Below are 13345 nucleotides of genomic sequence, written 5' to 3' on the forward strand. Positions count from 1 at the left end.
CCACTAGCGTGCACAGAAAGCTGAGCGTGTGCGGAATCATGTTAAAAACACCATCACACACCAGAATCAGCTGCTAGAAGAGCAAAGCGCAACCCAGCTGACAACTGGTAAGTTTTCAGCAAATGATTTTAAACTTTAGAATGGATCATGTTTTTCAGTTGACTTCTCAATCATAATGACCTGAGTGATGGGCTTTCCGACAACAAATGGAAACCTTAAGGTGACATGTCACTGGACTGCCCCTGCATTCTGTACAAATGACAATTGGGAGTTGACTTGCTCCTCAATTGTCAACAGTGTGGTTTTGTCACCAGCACTGACATCAATTGTCTCCCCTGACATAAAGCACCTTAGCTTGTCACCCACCCACTCCGATTCCTAATTAGCATGGAAGCAGAAGAGACCATTCAGCCCCTCAAGCCTGTTCTGCCTGATGCTAATTTAGAATTAATACACCGATTGTTTTTAATTAAAAAAAACCTTTTAGCCGTGCTTGCCTTTATATTCGGATTGTGTATCTGTCTCTGCTTCCTTCTCTTTCCCACAAGGAAATTAATTCAGGACCTAATGTATGTTTCTTGAATCTCCTTTTTACAAAGGTGAGTCCTCGCCATTTTTGGATTTTACACGTCAGTCAAGCTCTTCATATCAGAGAAGCCAAGTCCCATTAGAAGAAAGCAATGAGAAAAAATCAGCAGTGACCTTTAACCTTGAGCTGGAAATCATAGACGCCATTGGTGGCCCAAATGTGGCTTTGACAAGCACCTGTGAAAATGTTGAAGATCCTTCAGCAGAACCCGCATTTTCCCCCGTTGTGGAAATGGACTCTGTCGCAAAGACGGACAGTCGAGTTCCGAGTCGTCTGAAACTGAAGAAAAAGAGGTTAAGTGAAGTACTGAAAAGGGAGGTGTGTGGAGCAGCCAGTGAACTGAATGCATCTTCAGCTGTTTATGGAGAACCCTGTGTTAAAGGAATAGACGAGCTGGATTCAGCTGTTACTGAAAAGAATGCAAGGTCTTCTATCTTTAACAGAAGCAACTATGTCCCCAAGTCACTTGGTAGAGATGTAAAGGAGAATGTACAACACAACGTATTCTATGGTTCTTCTCCAGGTGAAGATGACTCTGTGTCATTAAAAAATGAAGCACAAGTGGTAGCAGGTAATTGCTTGACCTCACCCTTGGGCAGAACTGTGAATGACACAGTTTGCTGTAGTCCTGGTGACAAATCTACAGCAGTGTCTGTGTGTGAAAATGAAGCTTTCAGTTCAAGGGACCCAGAGGCACTGACAGAAGCTACCCGACCACAGCAAGCAAAACCAAACTGTTCTGAAGATCTCATTGAAGCCTCTGAGAGCAATCTTACAAGCGAGGCGGCAGTGTTAGAACTAGATAGGCTGCAGACAAGTACTGCTGTACATGAAGCTCCAGAAGACAGTCCACTGAACTCTTGTACCCTTGTTGAGGGCCTTCTCTTCCCTGTTGAGTATTATGTGCGGACAACTCGGCGCATGACCAGCAGTCAGCGACAGGTGGATCTGGACGCAGTGATTCACAGCCACTTGGGAAAGTGCAGAAATAGTGGCAGAGGAAGGTCTAGGAAGTCCACACATGACCAGAGCCGTCCTGTAAAAGCCCTCCCCAAGGCAGAGGGAGAGATCAGTAACACATTATTACTTTTTAACAGTCAGGAGGGTGATTTTGCTGCATCTAACGCAACTTCTTCACAGCATGACTCACTGTACCCCTGGAATTTTGGTGTTGATTCTCAGAGCATTAAATCAAGCCAAGTGAAAGGGAGAAAAAGAGATAAAGGAGGATCTATAAAATCCAAGCTCACTGATACTAAGGTGTTTAAAGATGCAGAGCTTGCAGAGCAGATTTTAAATAATCACACAATTCCTGATGTTCAACATATTGTGACTTCTGATGTTCAGAGTGAGAGAGAAAGCAAGGAGAATGAAAGTAACTTTTGTCTGCCAGTGCCCAACACTAATGAACGGTATGAAAATGCTGTAAATAAGTTGAATAGTCATGATTTTTCAGGCATTACTAACTTTAATATCAAGAGTTTCGACCTGTCTCAGGATAAACCTAAACACATTGTGGAACCACTGCAGAGCTTCATTGAAAGCCAGACCAATGATGTATTCGTAAGGCCTTTCAAAGAGGACTCAAATGATCTGCCAACAACACAACGGGAGTCTGTATCAACTGTGCTAGAGCATCACTCGGGATTAAACAGTGATACCGACAGTCAGGAAATGGTCCCAGAGACTCAGCAAGGTCCCTTTCTTGGCAAGAGTTTCAGTGGTACAAGCCAGTTATTTCCATTGGGGATTGACTTGAACAAAGAGGACACTTTGTCCCAAGTGTCTCAGCCCAGAAGGAGGGTGAGGCTCTCAAAAGGTGAACACTGCGTGCATTGTTCAATTTTAATAGATTTGGCTACAGGTCTCCTGATCTGATTCTTTGAGTACTGACATTACAGAGTTGGTAAAGCACATTAGTTTTTGTTTAGGAGAAGGAAAGAAATTACCTTTGATGATCTCAGGAGGTCTCAAAATGCTTCTCCACTAATAGATGTACTTTATAAAGTGTAGTAATCATTATTGCAAGGGTTGGGGCTGATGACCAGAGAGATTACAATGATCTATAGTTGGGCAGGTAGGAAATGAGCAGATTCATGGTGTCATTTAAGGAGTTAACATGTCTATTATTGTCATTTAATTAGCCCCCATGTTAGGAGTATCTTGTGTATTACTTGATTTTTAAGTAAAGATGAGTATGGTGGGAATGGCCTGTGGGTTAGGTGTGTGGTTATAGGGAGTAGGAAGGAAATTGGCAGTGAGGCCACAATCAGATCAGCCATAATCTTATTGAATGGTGGAGCAGGATCAAGGGGCCGAATGGCCTACCTTTGCTCCTAATTGATATGTCCTTGTGTTGTTTTTCCCTTTGGTTTTATTTTCAATCAATATGTCTGTTTTTTAAAATAAAAATCAGAAGTGCTGACTTTTAGAGAACCAGGACAATTGTGATAAGTTTGTTTACAGTTTTTATAAATACTGGGAGGGAAACTTAAATGATCAGATACTGGAGACATCCACTGTTCTGTAATAGATCTCAGTTTAAGCGCTGATCTCAGTGCTGTATGGTAAGGTTTCCTGGTGCCTTCGTTCATGCTGTGTCATAGATGGACAGATGCTTCATGAGAAGCCCTTTAAGTATAATTAAACTAAAAAAGGATGATAGCGCTTGCCTCTAATCTATATATTTACTTTGCCCATTTAGTGATTTGCCTCACTTCTTCCATAACTGTGGAAGGCTCATTCTGGTTAAACTGTGATACCGTTGTGGGGCAGGCTTGGTGGACCAGTGGGTCTTTTCTGTCTGTCAATTTCCATGTGCAGTAAGTCCTCACTTAAAGTTGTGGCTGCGTTCCTGACAATTGCAACTTTAAGTGAATCATTGATTCACTTATGTTAAAGTCGGAGCTTGGTTTCTTTGGACATCTCACGCTCTTCCCCCCGCCCCGGAAGGGGGAGGCAAACCTGGAAGTTGGAAAGTGGGTGGGGCGGATGATGGTGGTGTCAGTAAGGCAAGGGTGGGGGGGGGGGGGGCGATGTTGGCGAGGCTGGGAATCAGGGTGTGGGGGTACGGGGTGGAGAGGCAAGGCTGGGAGTGGGAGGAAGAGGGACTGAGGGCAAGGTTGGAAGCTTTGTAGGAAAAGTCATGTTAGCAGGCCACAGAAGAGGAAGCCTGTGGCAAATTACGTTAAAGTGAAACTGGCAATGTTAAACTGATACACTAACACTACTTTATGAAAGATGTTAAAGTGAAGCAAAGTTGCGTGAGTCGACGTTAAGCAAGGACTTACTGTATGTTTGAGACTGCTGATGTAATGTGATTTATATTTTCCCAATAGGTAACTGTTATCGTAAAACACGTGCTGGCTCCAGGAAACTCACCACTAGACTTGAAGAAGGGACGCTGACATGCTCAGAACCATTACTCCCTGTTAAAAAGCCTGTTGTAAAAAGGCTGTTTCACAGCCTGGAGGTCCAGGATTTTGACCTTCCCGATGAGGAATACGGTCAACTTAAAGAGAAGTTAAGAGCAGGGTCATTGAGGAAATCGCTTCTTCCTTCCCAGCACAATATAGTTGACTGTACTGTGGAAACTCAGGTGGAAACAGAGAATTGGGATACAGGGCACTGTGAAAGTCTACATTCACAGAACATTAAACAAACTGCAGAAAACCTTGAGGAACACCACCCAAAAAGTAAGATGGCTCAGTCATTCCTAAAGCAGGAGATCTTAATATTCTAATCAAAGTACATCAGTTTTTTTTTAATAAATGCCCAACATTTACCTTATTCTCTTTGCCAAGTTAGATATCCTTTAAGTATTTTAAGAGAAAGGACAAACAGCACATCGTAGTACAGGTTTCTCTTTGTGCTGTTAGCAGAGCTTAATTGAATAAGCTAGTTATAGACCATACCTACGCAGTACAAATTATATGAACTATAGACTGTATGCATTTTGACTTGTAATAGTGGTAAAGATATTCTATGCTAAATGTGCATGCTGAGCTGCAGCTCTCCAGTGACTTGGGTAGCATCTCTGATAGTGACAGACTATGCAAAACTTCTTCAAGTCAGACTTGGACATCTCCAGTACTTGAACGAAAGTAAATTTGAAGTTGTTTTGTCTGGTGTCAATGAAGGTCCAAATCACAGTTTCTCATCAAGCCACCTTTACCCAGAGGTATTACAACCAGTAACAATAAGTTCAGTATAAAAATAAAATTAATGAAGTGTACAGTCATTGTATTTAAGTTAGTTTTCATTAATTAGCAAGAAAACTTCATGTCAGGATTTGCCAGGATTCTTCAACTGGTTAAACAACATCTGAAGTACTGCTTTTGGATTTGGGCACCACACCATCAGGATATTTTGGAGAAGGTGCAGTGCAAATTCACCAGAATCTAAAAGGGTTAAATTATGAGGTCAGGTTGCATTCCCTTGAGTATAGAAGATTAAAGGGTGAAACAATTGAGGTGTTTAAGATAATTGAGGGAGTTGATGGGGTAGATATAGAGACTGTGTTTCCTTAGGTGGGAAAATCAAGAACAAGGGGCATAACATTAACATTATTGCCTGGCCATTCAGGGGTGATCTCACCAAGCACTTCTTCACAGAAAGGGTAATGGAATCAGGTTTTTTTCCCCACCTTCCCCACCCCCCACATGCCCACCCCAAAAAAACCTCTTGAGGCTGGAGATAAATTTAAAAATTCAAAACTGGGATTAATAGATTTTTGCTAGACAAAGGTATGAGGGATATGGAACCAAGGTGAGTGGCATTATGATACAGATAAGCTATAACCTAATTGAATAGTGGTACAACCATGAAGAGCTGAATGGCCTTCTCTTGTTCATGTGTCTGCTCCTAGCAGCATATCATTCAATCAAGTACTTTGATTTTGTAATAGAAAAAAATTGAAATGTACCATAGCAGCATCCGAAATTGATCAGCATCTGAAAAGATAAAGCGGGGATGTTTTTCCAATTGAAAGAAGAGTTGCATGTGTGTGCATGCATGCTGGTGACAATCTCCCATTTTTGGCTGTTGCCCATCTAAATATATGTATCTGTTATTCTGATTCATCATTGCTGAGCCAAAGTCACTGAACTCTCTCCCTAACAGCACTGCTGAGAGTACCTTCACCTTAAGGACTGCAGCAGGTCAGGAAGGTGTCTCCCCACCACCTCCTTTGGAACAGTTGTGGATGGGCAATAAATGCTGATCTGGAGGTTGCAATCTTGGACCATCAGGCTGTGAAAAGCCCTTTTGCAAGTGACACCCGCATCCCATAATTAATAAAGAATACACACACACACCAGTCATTCATTTAAGGCTGAATATGTGAAAGTTACGCCTTTTAATGGATTAATTAATATGCACATGTTTTCATCTAGAGAGTTTGGACTGCAAGGAAATGAGCAGGACCCCAGAGGAACCAGCAGCAGATGACATGTGTCCTTATGGTCAGAAAAGGCCAAAAACTACATCTGGCTATAAACTATCCTCCAGCGTTCTGCTGTCAACACCTTCCTGTACCCTAAAGGCAGGGAATGTCCACCAGTGTGAACAAGATGCAGGTAGCCCTGTGTTCCCTTCACTTGGCTTTACTCCTGCATCTAGTTCTCCGGTCCTTTCCCAAAACAGTCATGGAAACCAGAATTCATCCCAAATTGCCACACTGTCACATATGTGTGAAGATGCTCAGAATAATGACGGGAACTGTGGGAAAAGGTCACAGATATCTACTGAAGGAATGGTGCCGCTAGTAAATAACGAAGACACTCTTTCTGCAAGGGAACATCTAGATAAGGATGAACAACCTCAGGAGCACTTCCATGGCAATTGTGAGACAAACTTCTGTCAGTCAGAAGTTTTGAATGAGGATTGTGATGTGAAATTTGCTGAAGAGGGCACTGTAATTGAAGAGGTATGTTTTTTTTACGGCACATGCTGGTTAGTGCGATGATGAGATTTGTTCCCATGGATTGTTGAGTGCAGGGTAGGGCACACTGAGTCCCTCATCTTGAGTGTGTTTGAGGCAGAAGTGCAAAGTAGAGGTCAGTAACTACCCCTTAACTAGGTCATCTGGTTGGTCACTTGGATGAGTGAACCTGTTGCAATTTGCATTCCCTTTATTGAAAGGTGCGTGTGACTGAGGTGCAGAATTGAAAAGGGCACATTTTTTGTCCCTCTTATTGTCCCTGCTGCAGAGAGCAGCAGCTCCTATCTGTAACGGTATGTAACCCACCTAAGCAAACAAAATGCAGTTATTTCTGTAATTATGTTAAATTTGCCACCTTTGGTGGCTGCTTCTTTGTCCCTTTCAATGTTGTTTCAAATGCTTTGGGTAGGGGACAGCATTAGCTAAGAACTAAGAGGCGCACAATCAGAGAGGGGAGACTTCGGCCTGAGTGAGACAGAGACCGAGTGAGTATATTTGAAAATTTGAGTCAAAGTGGGAATTCGGTGCACAGGGGGAAATAGGTGCTTTAGGTAAGGTTTACTGCAAGAAGTAAAGCGCGCTGAGTGGGCAATTTGGTGAAGGGTTGGGGGAGGTGCTTTTTTTCTTCTACTCTTTTTCAGCCTCCAGTATTTGATTTCCGCTTTGGTGCAGCAAAAGGAGCAGGTAAACCAGTAACTGATATTATTAGTTTTATCGGTATTGTAAAGTTTACTGGTAGAGCCAAAACCTATTGGGAAGTGTAAGATTTATTAATTATAATTAATTAATTAACACATATTGGAGATGGCAGGGCAGGTGATGTGCTGCAATTGCAGGATGTGGGAGCTTCTGGATTTTGGTGTGATCTAGGGCAAACACATCTGCAGTAAGTGTTTGTGGCTACAGGAACTTCGGCAGGGGGATAGCTACCTGGACACTTTATTCCAAGAGGCGGTCAGCCTCCCCCCTAAGGATGGAGTCTTCTAATTTGGTCTGGGACAGGAGGTTGTGACTGCAATTGAGGCAGGTAGGGGGGACCCAGAGGGCAGGAATACAGGAGCCTCGGCCCCTGTAATTATCCAACAGGTTTGAAGTTTTTTCAGCTTGCTTGGATGAGAGTGGGGGCTTCAGGGTGGATGAGCTAACTGGCCTTGACAGTCTGGTACAGGAAACCATTCAAATGGGGGGAGTTACAAAGAATGTAGTGGTAGTAGGGGACAGTATGGTCAGATGGATTGATGGTGTTCTCTGCCGTAAAGGGCATGAGTCCAGGCAGCTGTGTTGCCTGCCCGGTGCTAGGTTTCGGGTCATCTGCCCTGGGCTGGAGAGGAACTTGCAGTGGAAGGGGGAGGACCCAGTTGTCGTGGTCCATGTTGGTACCAACGACATAGGCAGGACAAAGAAGGAGGTTCTGCATTGTCATTGAGGAGCTTGGCAGCAAATTAAGAAGCAGAACCTCAAAGGTCATAATCTCTGGATCAAAGGTTATTGCATAAAATAAAAGCTCATGGTATAGGGGTAACACATTGGCATGGATAGAAGATTGCCTGGCTAACAGGAAGCAGAGAGTAGGCATAAATGGGTCTTTTTCAGGTTGGCAAGATATAATGAGTGGTGTGCCACAGGGATCAGTGCTGGGACCTCAACTGTTTATAATTTATATAAATGACTTGGATGAAGTGATGGTTGCCAAATTTGCTGATGACACAAAGATAGGGAGGAAAGTAATTTGTGAAGAGGACATGAGGCTACAAAAAGATATAGATATGTTAAGTGAGTGGGCAAAGATCTGGCAAATGGAGTATAATGTGGGAAAGTGGGAAATTTTCCATTTTGATAGGAAGAATAAAAGAGAGGCACATTATCTAAATGGTGAGAGATTGCAGAGGGATCTGGGTGTCTTAGTGCATGAATCACAAAAGACTAGTAATCAGGTACAGTGAGTAATTTGGGAAAGCTAATAGAGTGTTATTTTTTCTTGCAAGGGGGATTGAATACAAAAGTAGTGAGGTCATGGTTCAGTTATACAGAGCACTAGTGAGACCACATCTGGAATACTGTGTATAGTACCAGTCACATTATTTAAGGAAGGATGTAAATACGTTGGAAGCAGTTCAGAGTAGGTTTACCAGCTTAATACCTGAAATGGGCGGGTTGTTTTATGAGGAAAAGTTGGACAGATTAGGCTTGTATCCACTGGAGTTTAGAAGGGTAAAAGGTGACTTGATTTAAACATATAAGATCCTGAGGGGACTTGTCAGGGTGGATGTAGAGAGAATGTTTCCTCTTGTGGGAGAATATGGAACTAGGGGTCACTCTTTAAAAATAAGGGGTTGCCCATTTAAAATGGAGATGAGACAAAATTTTTTCTGAGGGTCGTGAGTCTTTGGGACTCTCTGAAAAGGCGGTGGAAGCAGAATCTTTGAATATTTTTAAGGCAGCGGTGGATAGATTCTTGGTAAGCAAGAGGGTGATAGGTTATCAGGGGTAGGCAGGATGTAGATTTGAGGTTACTATCAGATCAGCTATGATCTTATTAAATGGTGGAGCAGGCTCGAGAGGCTGAATGACCTACTCCTGCTCCTTGTTCGTAAGTTCGAATGTGCGTGTTTATGTAGCAACCTGGCAGTTTTTACTTTTCATTTACTTTTGCACCATGGATGGGGGAGAGCACTGACTTCATATAGGCACCTAGAATCCACCAATTTTACACTCTGAACAGGTTGTGTGTAATGATCCTTTTTGTTTTCGAAGTCTTTTAATTAAATTTTGTGGGATTTTTTTGTAGGACCATGATGATGCCTTGACTCTTACTCTGTCTGCCAACCAGTTAGAGCAAAAACTAAAGAGGCAAACCTTGCAGCTAATCTCTACGATACAGGTTAGTAAATATTGAACAATGCCAGAGCTTAAAAGGTAATGTTTTCTCTGCAAAGTTACTGAGGCACAATGATACAACCTGATTTTAAAAACTGATTCAGTGGTTCAGAATATTGACTAGCTCTGTACTTGCCCCTAGGAATGAGGCTGGGAACTCGCTTCAGTTGAACAAAATCCCAGGAAATTAGCCATCACACAGGAGGAGGAACAATTGTTTTCTTTTAAATAGTAAATGTAGCTTGTGGTCCTTAAAGGCTTTAATCAAGACTCCAGTGTAGATATAGAACCCAATTTTATGAATGTACAAACCTGGCAGGGAGCCTTGTGATTTCACAGTATGCGGAGCTTTTGGGTGAGAAGCTCCATTGATAAAATTGGTCCTATATAGCAGCCATTGGGGGTTGTTGTGAAGTAGAGTTGCTCTGTAATAGGAATAACTCATCGTTGCATTAATGTTTAAGGAGGCTAAATTATTTTATCCCTTGTATTCATAGAATCCATCCACTTCCTGTGTTATTGATTTGTGTACAGTATTCTGGATAGTGAAAGAGGCCAAAACTTCATGTATTGCTTGTGCGTGTGAAACAGCAGTATTCCTGTGGGCCCCACAACAGCTAAACCAATGGACTAATATCCATACATGGACCTTTAATAAGGTAAGGCTGCCTGTTCTTTTCTAGTTGCAAATTACCTTAATTCTGATCTGACTGTCTAGTATTCAATGCTAAGTAGTTCACTCTGAACAACATTAAAGTAAATGTTTGACTCAAATGCTTTAAACTATGTCAGAGTTTTTTTAATATATTCTTTCCTGGGATGTGGGCGTTGCTGGATAGACCAGCATTTTTATTGCCAATCTCTACTTGCCCTTGAGAAGGATTGTAGAGACCTTGTCAAAATTATAAAGTTTAAAGCCTTATCAGCCTGCCTTGTGATATCCATGAAAACCTACAGACAGCACCAGCTAATGAGGACTTTCCACATACAATGAAGTGTTTGGAAAAAGTTGGAATAGTGTGTTAAATAATAAATAGTATTAGTGCTACAAGTTGGAACATAGCACCACTGCACATTTCACCTCTCTGTTTTCGTCCCCACATCTCTGAAGAACCTTCTAGGTTTACCTTGCATATCCAGATTCCTTTCCTGAGGTTGGGAGGAAACTTAACTCCACTTCCTACAGCCAGATCTTCAGGGTTGTTATGCATTGTATGTATGGGTTAAAGAAAATAACATTTACTCTGGTTCCCTAAAATATCACTGGCTTACTGACAAATATGACTTTTGCTGTGCCTTGAACATCTTTTAAACTTGTCTAGTGTGCTCAAAGCAAACCTTTTGGTTTCGTATTCAACCCCCAATATAACTTGTGTTTCATGTTCACCGGACTGCAGGTCTTGGGCAGGGAGGGAAGGTCACTCTGTCCCTAGTTTAAACCAGTGCCATTAAGTCATCTGCTAGAGGGCACACAAAAGCAGGCCAGAGATCTGTTACCTGCACTTTCCCTACTACTTCACCCTCTTTTGTTTTAAGGGAGCTTGCTGGGGCTTCTGCTAGACACCTCATTAATGCGACAAGGCTGTGATTAGGAAGCCACCTGAATGTATATAGAGATTCAAATCAAATATATATACCTCTGTATTGCTCCAATCTGGTTTTACATCCCAAGTCCATGATGTCTCGGTGCAAGCGGACATTTTTCCCTATTGGTTATGTTCAGTAACCAGTTGGCAACTGTTTAATTTTGGTTTTGTGTACAAGCTAGTATCGTGTTTTGGAATCCAAGCTGAGCAGGAAGTGTGCTTAAAAGACTATTCAGGATTGTTGAGATAAGTGGTGAGGTACAGGAGCCCTCTGCTTTTTGACGTTCTTTTTAACCTGATTTTTGTGTTGATTTGGTCTCCACTCCCCGGCTCTTACAGGTTCCTATAATCGAACTCATCCCCATTCCAGATGCTGTGAATATCCTGTGTGTGGCTTTTGGAAGCCTGGAGATAAGAGAAGTGAAGTAAGGCTACAAAGCATATTGATAAAACTGTGGAAATACTCTAGAACTGATTGATTACACATTAACAATATTTTGCAGAGAAGTGGGGGTTTCACACTGAATATAAAAGTGTGGAGCAATTTTGTGTCCTGTCACACTTTTCTGAAATGGTATTTACACTTTTGCAGACTGGCTATTTTCATAAAAATAACCAGTTCTACAATATATTATGTTTTATAACTAAACTGTTGAAATTGACCCCCACTCCCTCCCCTCATCGCATCATTGGCATGTGGTGACATGGAAAGAACAGTGATAGGAAATAAGCTTGCACGCTGCCAGGCTGAGGTGTGAACACAGAACGGAGGCCCAAATCTTGACACAATGGATGAGGAAAGCAGTAGGAGACGTACCCCTCTTAGCAACTTGTTTTGGACTGACACATCCAAAAGGCCTGCAGGGACCCTAAGCTGTAAATACTGAGGAGTGTGGTGACACTAGGGAAAACTATTTTCTAAGACTGTACTTAAGCTCTGAAGGAAGCACATTGGCATAGAATATTGGTAATCCTGCTGTATGTTAAACTGGGAATTAACCCAAGTACTTTCCCTGCCATGTCATTACAGGAAGCACTGCCAGTCATTAGCCCACTTGAATTGTGCATTACAGAGCAGAATTTGCAGAAGCAAGACATCTGCTTGTTTTCTGTCTTTGTTTGGACTATTGTGTGTGACTTAATAAGGGGGGGATGAGACTTTTTTAAAGAATAGTCAAAAGCATTTAATAGTGAGGGGTGATTAATGTTAGTGCATTAATAATTAGGCAACATTTTAAATAGGGTTTAATTTAAATTTTATTAGCACATGCAACTATTCCCTTGAATACAGAATTAATTCACTTTTAGTTAAAGTACAATATTCAGGCACTGTGAAGAGCTTTATTCTCTGTCAAACCTGTGCTGTATCTGCCATTAGGAGTGTCTGATGTAGGGAGAGCTTTGCTCTGCTCTGTATCTAACCTGTATTGCATCAAACTTGGGCGTTTACTAAATGCTGAAACTAAGTGCTTAAGTGGTAAACCCTTGCATTCTCAGCACTGACACCCTTCACTTCATCAAACTATGTACAAAAAAAAATGTTTTTTTCACCAAGATTGCTACTACAATCCTAATAATGGATCCAAGTGAAATTATAGCTCAGGCAACACCTGTCTTTCTTGAAGCATGGCTGATTGATTTTTCTACTGCTCCTGTTTGTTTTAAGAGTATTGCACTCCACAGAGAGGGGCTGTTTGGAACACACCCTGCTGCAGGCAGGAGACATAAATGCAGTGCTTGGGCTGCCTGGAAGGAGGCTGGTCTGCTCTTGTGGCACACTCCAGAGTCAACACATAGAACTCAGCACCCTATCCAAAGAAGGAAGGTCAGATATGATTTGTATTTCTTTTTAATTAACCATGTTTTTGTTTTGGTTTGCTTGCTTAGCAACACCTCAAACTAGTGGAACATGTTAACTGTTGTGTGTCTGATGCTTGTTTAGAACATTAAAATGATAAGTGAAAAATACGAGGGTTTAGAGGATTCAAAAGTAATACATGAAATAAGAAGAAAGGGGGAGTAGCTCTACACTTTAGAACACTAAAAGGTGAAGAAAGTCAAGTTGTTGATGGAGGATAACGATCCCAGAGAGCTTGCTGGAAGTATGTATTCTTGTTGGGAACAAAGATGACTTAAAGATTTTCTAAAGGTCACCAGGTCAAAACATAAATGAAGACTGATAAGTCTGCAAAGGGGTAAGGAAGATTGGTTAAATAGAATGATTGTTTAAAATCCCTTGTTAGTACAATCCAACGTCAACTCAGAATGCTCAAGCAGTCTAGATTCATCTAGTAAATGTATTCTCAGGATGAGGTTGGCCATTTAGGACTAAGCTGAAGAGAAATTTCTTCA

General features: G+C 41.7%; 1 protein-coding gene across 2 annotated transcripts in view; it reads left to right on the forward strand.

Moving 5' to 3' along the window:
• Nucleotides 1-13345, forward strand: part of palb2 (partner and localizer of BRCA2) — a 29141-nt gene that overhangs the window by 1118 nt on the left and 14678 nt on the right. For both annotated transcript variants that reach the window (XM_078558481.1, XM_078558482.1), the window contains exons 3-10: nucleotides 8-107; nucleotides 600-2408; nucleotides 3928-4284; nucleotides 5983-6515; nucleotides 9319-9411; nucleotides 9905-10066; nucleotides 11333-11418; nucleotides 12660-12818. In XM_078558481.1, the coding sequence (XP_078414607.1) occupies nucleotides 8-107; nucleotides 600-2408; nucleotides 3928-4284; nucleotides 5983-6515; nucleotides 9319-9411; nucleotides 9905-10066; nucleotides 11333-11418; nucleotides 12660-12818 (3299 nt within the window). The remainder of the gene's footprint in view (nucleotides 1-7; nucleotides 108-599; nucleotides 2409-3927; nucleotides 4285-5982; nucleotides 6516-9318; nucleotides 9412-9904; nucleotides 10067-11332; nucleotides 11419-12659; nucleotides 12819-13345) is intronic.

This window comes from Cetorhinus maximus, chromosome 15 (assembly GCF_964194155.1).
Source record: "Cetorhinus maximus chromosome 15, sCetMax3.hap1.1, whole genome shotgun sequence".
Classification (NCBI taxonomy): Eukaryota; Metazoa; Chordata; class Chondrichthyes; order Lamniformes; family Cetorhinidae; genus Cetorhinus; species Cetorhinus maximus.